Source organism: Aplysia californica, unplaced genomic scaffold, assembly GCF_000002075.1.
Source record: "Aplysia californica isolate F4 #8 unplaced genomic scaffold, AplCal3.0 scaffold00289, whole genome shotgun sequence".
NCBI classification, from domain to species: domain Eukaryota; kingdom Metazoa; phylum Mollusca; class Gastropoda; order Aplysiida; family Aplysiidae; genus Aplysia; species Aplysia californica.
The window spans coordinates 147,351-155,753 of NW_004797559.1; the positions used below are offsets into that span (position 1 = coordinate 147,351).

General features: G+C 40.7%; 1 protein-coding gene across 1 annotated transcript in view; it reads right to left on the minus strand.

Annotated features, from left to right (window-relative positions):
• Positions 1–6,384: 6,384 nt before the first annotated feature.
• The window catches only part of LOC101860109 (chromosome transmission fidelity protein 18 homolog), a gene marked incomplete at its 5' end in the record, with an annotated part of 41,477 nt that continues 39,458 nt past the window's right edge, over positions 6,385–8,403 (minus strand). The window contains 1 exon segment of the mRNA XM_013084383.2: positions 6,385–6,759. Within this exon segment, the coding sequence (XP_012939837.1) occupies positions 6,656–6,759 (104 nt within the window).

Genomic DNA, 8,403 nt, shown 5'->3' on the forward strand with positions numbered 1-8,403 from the left:
AAAGAGAGAGAGAGAATGAGAATGAGAATGTGTGTGTGTTTGTGTAGGTTGTTCACAACTTTCAGGGAGAATGACGAGAGAAACAAGCGGGCAATTGAAAGGAAAAAAGCAGATGTTTGCATACTTTCCAAGACAGTTAATTTTGTCACAAACCTCTGACAACCTATTTTGCAATGTTTGTGTGTGTATATAAATATCTGTTGATGAGAAAATGTTGCCAAAAACAAGAGTAATTTTGTCTGACTCCGATTTACAGAGCAAGCAAAGATTATTTGAAGGCTCATTTATCTTCTTACAAAGTTGAAATAGGAATACAATCAGCTCCCAGAGTTGGTGGAGAACATGTGGAAACAAAATCCTCTTTAGGTGCCAGACAGGTATCAGACATGGGTAACTATGCTTCCCCACTCATTTCTCTACCCAGAGATTCTCTGATGCTCTAAAAGAAAAAAACCGCACATATATATAATATACCGTATTATTGTCCTGGTCTTTTCGCCATCATCTATCCGTTCAAGTTCTCTACATTATTTTTGGTCAACTTCTGCCTTTTTTGCCGTCAATTTTTTAAAGTAAGGGCAAGAGGTTCAAAGGCTTTATGTCCATTCAAGAGTCCTTAGAACTACAATTGTCTCTAACTAATAATTGCTTCTATTTAGACCTATATCATCAAATGGTATAGTCACTCAGAAAACAAATGAGCATTTCCACTCGCTGGTGGAAGATAGGAACTACTGTAAAAACCAGTACTTGCCAATCTGGACAGTATCGTCCTCTAGTACTAGTAGTAGTAGTAGACATTTTGGTAATTTTGGTGGGCAATGGGGCCCATGTACCTTTCATGGGAAAGACGGGTAAAGGTGAAGTAATCTCAAGTATACGGTACATTAAAACAGAAGCACATATACACAAAAAAATCATTCTAAACAAGATAGACAGTCTGAGAAAACAGAGAACTAGTATGACTGAACAGAAGGATGTGCCATGAACACCCTCATATCACCCTCTATCTTGTTGACAACAGGAAAACCGAAGACTTTTACTTTTAACAAACTCACAAGCACTACGGCCACCATAAATCACATTGAACTTTTATTGCAAACAACTTGGGAAGGGAAAATGATTGTGAGAGGTATTCACTAGAGCTGGGCCGATGTCGAGTCCGTACTCGATACCCGGGTACTTTTAGGTATCAGCAAAGATAGTATATAACAAGATGGGCCACTCAGCCAAAAAAGTGTCCGCAGGAAGTTCGCTCTTTGCTTCAGATGGCGCTGCAGTCTGTTTTGAAGCTCTCTTTCGTTTTTCCAGAAAAAGAATAGGAATAGCACCTCCTTGCATGCGCCGATCGACTGCTGTTCATCAGCAGTTCGGGTTCGTTCAGCGTGGAGTTTGTTTTTTAAAAGTTTAATGACCTCTAGCCTTTCATTCTAAAGTCAAATTAAACGAAGAAAACAATCACCCGTTTCTCTGGAAGATGTTTTTGTCAGCGTAACCATTTTAAAAAAGCGTTCTTCCGAAATTCATTTAAAAACTTGCTAGTTTCACTTTGATTTTTTAAACTCAAGTTGGTTAACTCTGTTTGCAAAAGGTGCGCTTTTGTGAAGAGGGCGCCACCGAATTTTGAGGACACTTTTTTAATTGGCTCAAAGAGAGAAGTGGCCCTTCTTGTTATGTAGACTCTTTGGTATTAGCACTGGACTTGCAACCCATGTCCATAGTTGAGGATGATGGATTCAGGAGACTCATTAAAGGCCTGGATTCCAGATATGACCTCCCCAGTCGAAAACACATAACTCGGACCCTTCTCCCTGAACGATGTAGAACTGAGCGTGAGCAGGTGAAAGCAGAACTGGCAACTGTTTCAGACGTCAGCATAACGACCGACATCTGGACGTCAAGGGCCACACACGGCTATAATGTATTACGGTAACTGCCCATTTCTTGAACCAACTGTGGCAACTTGAATCATTGGTGCTGGAAACGCGTGTGATTATAGGGGATCATACGGGCGATGTCATAGCTGCAACATTGTTAACGATTGGTACATTAATGAAAAGATCAGGGTCGTTCTTTCTGACAATGCAGCCAACATTGCGGCGGCATTGAAGTTGAAGAAACTAGGTTGGCGACATGTTCCGTGTACAGCGCACTGCTTACACCTTGTTGTAACGCATGCTTTGGATGCAACAGAGGCACTAAAGGGCATTATTAAGAAGGTGAAAGAGATCGCTAGATTCTTTCACAAGAGTGTGAAAGCTACCGACAGACTGGTGCAGTTGCAGCAAGAGGGAGGCGAGGAAGAACCAAAGAAACTCAAACTCAAACAAGAATGCGAGACGAGATGGAATTCAACCTCCACCTACACCATGCTGCAGGGATTTGTCACCATCCACCGTTATGTGCACACAGTCCTCAGTCTTCTGAACAAAGGAGCGATGTGCATCTGAGAATATGAGCTGAAAGTGATTGAATCCATCTTTAACTTTTAAGTTAAAGGTACATGTATGTTGATCTGCTACCACTGGTGTCTATGTGCTTGTGTGCGCACGTGAGTGTGTGTGCGATGATAGTGATGGTGATGATATATATGATGATGATGAGGATGAGGAGGAGGAGGATGAAGCTGATGATGATGATGATGATGATGATGATGATGATGGTGGTGGTGGTGGTGGTGGTGGTGATGATGGCGGCGGTGGTGATGATGATGTTTATAATGTTGCTGTTGTTGCTGTTGCTCTACATTAAAATGCATACTCCATAATCAATTGTTTTTTTCTTTCTTCCCAGGTGCTTCAGCCTTTCTTGCAAGCGACCGAAGAACTGTCCGGAGACAAGTACAGTGGAAACCATATATAACAGGCCTGGTAATAACAGGGATCCGGTAATAACAGGGATTTTTAAAATCCCCGTTTTTTCCTACTCTTTGTCTCTTTTAAAAGTTATCGGCAATAACACTCAGGGCCTCATCGGAGCCCAACCGGTTATAGCAGGGATAAAGGCTCGTTAACAATGAGTAAAAAGTAAGAGAGAGGGAGAGAGACAGAGGGAGAGAGACAGAGACACACAGAGAGAGAGAGAGAGAGAGAGAGAGAGAGGGAGAGAGAGAGAGAGAGAGAGAGAGAGAGAGAGAGAGAGAGAGAGAGAAAGAGAGAGAGAGAGTAACGCAGTGATGGAGCAAGCCCACGCAAGCCATGCCACTGCAAGCACACGCAGCGTGTGAAGCGAGAGAGGGCTGCGGTGTGCTGCAGACCTCGATCTCGCCTGAAACCTAGCAACACGCACGCATAATGTGTCACCAACGATGTCAAGCGCTAGAGAAAATGCCTTTCAATTGACAAAAATACGAAAAAATCCAGGCTGTTGACAAAAAACAAGCTCCACTGGCAGAGATTTGTCGTCAGTTCGATATTCCACAAGGTTCGATTCACACCATTATCAAGGATAGAGAGAAGATAGTGGCAGCATACTCTAATGAAAAGTTTGCTCTGGATCGAAAGAAGATGAGACTACCAGATGCAGATGTCGTGGACCAAGCTCTTCTGATGTGGTTTAAGGAGGCAAGGACAAAAATGAAAATTGGGGCCAAAACCCCTGTTCGTGGGTACTTGTGGCAAGGGAAACTACCCATGAATAAGTACAGCTGGATTAGTCCACAAATGCTTACTTTCCTTTGCATTTCTGATTTAACAGGGATCGGATATAACAGGACATTTTCTCTACTCCCACCATCCCTGTTATATCAGGTTTCCACTGTATCCCTCTGTGTTTGGTGTTGCAACTTGTCAGATCTGTGCAAGAGATCTTAATCTCAGAGTCTACTGGAGCCGGTCCTTTTCTGCTTGCCGATGAACTTTTGAAGCAAATGAGAAAGTACTTTGGGAACCATGAGAGCAGCTTCTATGTTGCGAGTTCTTGTGTTCTGGATCCAAGAATAAAAAAGGTACCATTTTCTTCTGATACTGCTTACCAAGTGATCCATCAACGTCTTGTTGCCGAGCTTCAGGTACTCAACAGATCAAGTCACTGCCACCACTTCTGCAGCAGAAACAGAGCCACTGATACCTGGTTCCCTTTGGGACTCCTTCGACAGAAGAGTTGAAACTCTAGCACATGCCAGAACACCCCAGGTGAATGCCAAGGTTGAACTCACCAACTACTTGAAAGAACCTCTGTTGAAACGTACAGAAGACCCTCTTCTGTGGTGGAGTCAACGGACAGCTGTTTACCCCCAGCTGCACAAACTTGCACGTCGACACCTTGGAGTTGGAGTGCCCGCAGCTTCTGTCTCTTCAGAGAGATTATTTTCCACTGCTGGGGAGCTTATCTCTCAAAGGCGCACCTGTCTCAAACCTAAAAATGTAAACAATCTGCTCTTTTTGAACAAATGCTTGAGAAACAACTACAGTGGAAACCTGATATAACAGGGATGGTGGGAGTAGAGAAAATGTCCTGTTATATCCGATCCCTGTTAAATCAGAAATGCAAGGAAAGTAAGCATTTGTGTACTGATCCAGCTGCACATATTATTCATGGGTAGTTTCCCTTGCCACAAGTACCCACTAACAGGGGTTTTGGCACCAACTTTCTCCTTGCCTCTTTAAACCACATCAGAAGAGAATGGTCCACAGCATCTTCATCGGGTAGTCTCATCTTTTGATCCAGAGCAAACTTTCCATTGGAGTATGCTGCCACTATCTTCTCTCTATCCTTTATAATGATGTGAATCGACCCTTGTGAAATGTCGAACTGACGACAAATCTCTGCCAGTGGAGCTTGCTTTTTGTCAACAGCCTTGATTATTTCGAATTTTTTGTCAATTGAAAGGCTTGACATCGTTGGTGACACATTACGCCTGCGTGTTGCTAGGTTTCGGGCTAGATCGAGGTCTACAGCACACCGCAGCCCTCTCTCGCTTCACACGCTGTGTGTGCTTGCAGTGGCATGGCCAGTGTGGGCTTGCTCCATCACTGCGTTACCCCTTCCCCCCTTCTCTCTCTCTCTCTCTCTTACTTTTTACACATTGTTAACGAGCGTTTGTCCCTGCTATAACCGGTTGGGCTCTGATGAGGCCTTGTTTTGCCGATAACTTTTAAAAGAGACAAAGAGTAAGAAAAAACGGGGATTTTAAAAATCCGTGCTATAACCGGATCTCTGTTATTACCGGACCTGTTATATATGGTTTCAACTGTAAATCCCACTTGCATCTACATATGTGTGTGTGCTTAAGCCAGCCTGGCATAGATTTCAATCATGTCTACTTTGTTTCTTATTCCAAAGTTTGAGTGGTCCACACAAAACATTTTTTTCTAACACTAACAGACAACTGTATCTGTTTAACATAAATTATGTAATATACTAACGTGTATCTTAGGATCTGACACATTACATTAATCTGTTGGGTTTAATGTATTGGACATTATTTCGTTTCACCACTTTTTTGTTGTTCGGCAAACTGCATGCTGTTCAATTAAGTAAACTAAAGAGTGTTCATTGCTCGCTGTCTGTCTGTCTTTTTCTGTGTCTGTCTAACATTCACAGACATTTTGCATTTTGTTTTACATATATGTATTAAAGTGTCTTAAGTTCACAGATTAAATTAAGCTTTTAGGTTTAATGCTTTAGACATTTTTTTCTTTAACCAAACACTTTTTTGTTGTTCATCATTTAAAGCAAACTGCACGTTTTTCAATTAAGTGAACTAAAGATTGTTCATTGTTCTCTGTCTGTCTTTTTCTGTGTCTAACAGACATGTTGCAGTTGTTTTACATATGTTAAGCGGAAGGTTGGAGGGCACCATCGAGATTCTACATGTACTTCTTTCCTACATACATATGTAAATTCTGTCTACTGTCTTGTTTTTAAGGTGCCATAATATAGCTGTTATTGGGCTGTCGCACGGTCATCTCAAAACAACACGTAATGCATGTATTTTGTACGTGTGTCTTAATATTTGACACATTTGGGCTTTTGTTTTAGGTTTAAGTTTAAGTGTACATGTACATGTATTTGACATTATTTTGTTTCACACACTTTTTTGTTGTTCATTATAATTAAAGCAAATTGCATGTTGTTAAAGATTGTTCATTCTTCTCTGTCTGTCTGTCTGTCTGTCCGTCTCTCTCTCTCTTTTCTTTTCTTCTTTTTTCTACTCACTACCTTTTTCAATTATTTTAAATGCTAAAGTTCTTAGTTGATGCTGTTTTTTGTAATTGTTGCATTTTTGGTTAGAGCCTTTTTTCTAGTCAGTCATCTCATCCATTTTCATTTGACCTTTGTTGAATTAAACATAATTTACATTGAATGACACTTGTGTTACAGTGTTGCCATATTATACTATGACTGGTATGAGTGTATGACAAACTAAAGCCAGGATGCATGCATTGTTCTTTTTTTTTTTTATTCAAGTTCTGTACGAGTACTCAGAATCGACTCGATACCTAAGCAAAATTGCTCAGTATCGACTCGATATCATAGTATCGGCCCAGCTCTAGTATTCACAAGGAAAGTCTTTCTTCTTAATCACTGTTGCTTAATACATCATACATCCTCATCTTACAGAATCATGTACACAACTGAAAGTATTGCAGCTGTTGCCATTAACAACCAACAGTTGCCATTTCCAACAAAATAAAGTTCGGATCATACATGGTCATAACAAATCTTGCACTTTGACATTTCGCCGAACAGCATTGGAGAAACCTTCCTTGAAGTGGAACCAGATCAGGGTGTCCAGCAGAGACTTCTTCTTGGGATCTGAAAAGGAATTTTTAAAAAGAGATATACAGTGGAGTCACCATTAATTTGAAAAGAGTGCTGTTGAACCGAAAATGGTGGAAAACTGAAATAAAATATAATCTGTGATTTTTTTCTTCTCTTTGTGCAACCTCTCTAAAACCCGAAAACCTGGCTAACACCCCCCCCCCCCCCCCCCCCCCATGAAAAAAAATCCGGCTGCCCCACAGATTTCAGTTTCAGCAGACTCCACTGTATTTGACCCCAGAGAAAAACTACCAACCAACTCATGTAACTATCTATACTTCTGCCCCCTGCCCATCTAGCATCAAAGTGCAACCACATATTCTCGTAGCATCAGGCAAATCTATGGGACAGACAAAATCTAGTCAGACATCATTTCAGGGACTGTACCCATATTTTAAAACATTTTTGCAAGACTACAGGACCAGGGTTGCCCATGTCATGACTCAAGGAGCATATCAAACAAGACTGACACAAAAATCTACCAATAACATTTTTAAACTTGAAGGAGTAGGACACATAACTATATCTTTTCATTTCAGAATTTTTGTGGGAAAACCTTCTCATAGTCTCAACTTCTTACGTTGTGTAATTTTTTAAAGCCTACTAAAGAAAGACAACAGAAATGGCATTGGTCGCAGTATAGATTAAATGCCCCCTATCAACACTGTAAGGCTACTTATGAGGAGGGGCCTTCATGTTTTATGTCCATCACCAATAGGACCAAGCCAAATGCGTGGGGAGCCTTAAAAACTCCCTAAAACAAACCAAGTTCAGATCACCTCATTGTGGATTCATACCAGGGCCATCCACTCCATGGAGAAATGACAAACGTAGTATGCAAAGTGCAAAGTTATCTTTATGTGCCAAAGAGAGCAACTTTCTATTTTGTAGCCAGTAATGACAGATAATTGGCGTCAAAATCAAAATATCGGGTGTCGAAAATAAAAGAGTAAGGCGTTCCGTTCATTTGAATATTCATGTCCATACACATGAGTAAATTCAACTTTTACCAATTTTGGCGGCTAACTGTTCTCAATATTTTGGACAGTATTTGATCAAAATCCTTATAAATCAAAATTTAGATAGAGAGATGAATTAGAAGTTTTAGGCCCACAAGTCTATTTTTTTAAATATTCCAAAATAACCTGTACATTCCTCCCAGTTATCTCAGAAGCTCATACATTTCGCGAAACAAAGCAGCTGTCACACAGAAGGCTACCGATGTACCAGTCAACAGGTGCACAGAGACAAGTCACATGCAGGTCATGCTTTCACGTCAATGGAACACAAAGACAGAAATAGGACAACTTAACAACGTTTGCCACCCATGCAACGGGCAGATCGCAAAACACTTGTCCCCACAGACCAGGATACAGATGCGGTACACCTGTCCTCAGAGAAAGTTGCATTTCAAAATAGCAAAAGTTGCAAAAAGTTGCAAGAGAAGTTGCAAGTGGTGTAAAGCTAAAAAAAAATTCCATGGAATTATTAGATTACACTGTTGGTATGCTCATTGCAATTAAAATAACCAACATGAGTTTTGTTAGATCAAAACCAAAAGTAAATGTGAATGTAAAAAAAAAAAAAAAAAAAACTGCATGGAGGTTGCATGGTGTACAAAAAGTTTGTCCCCTGACA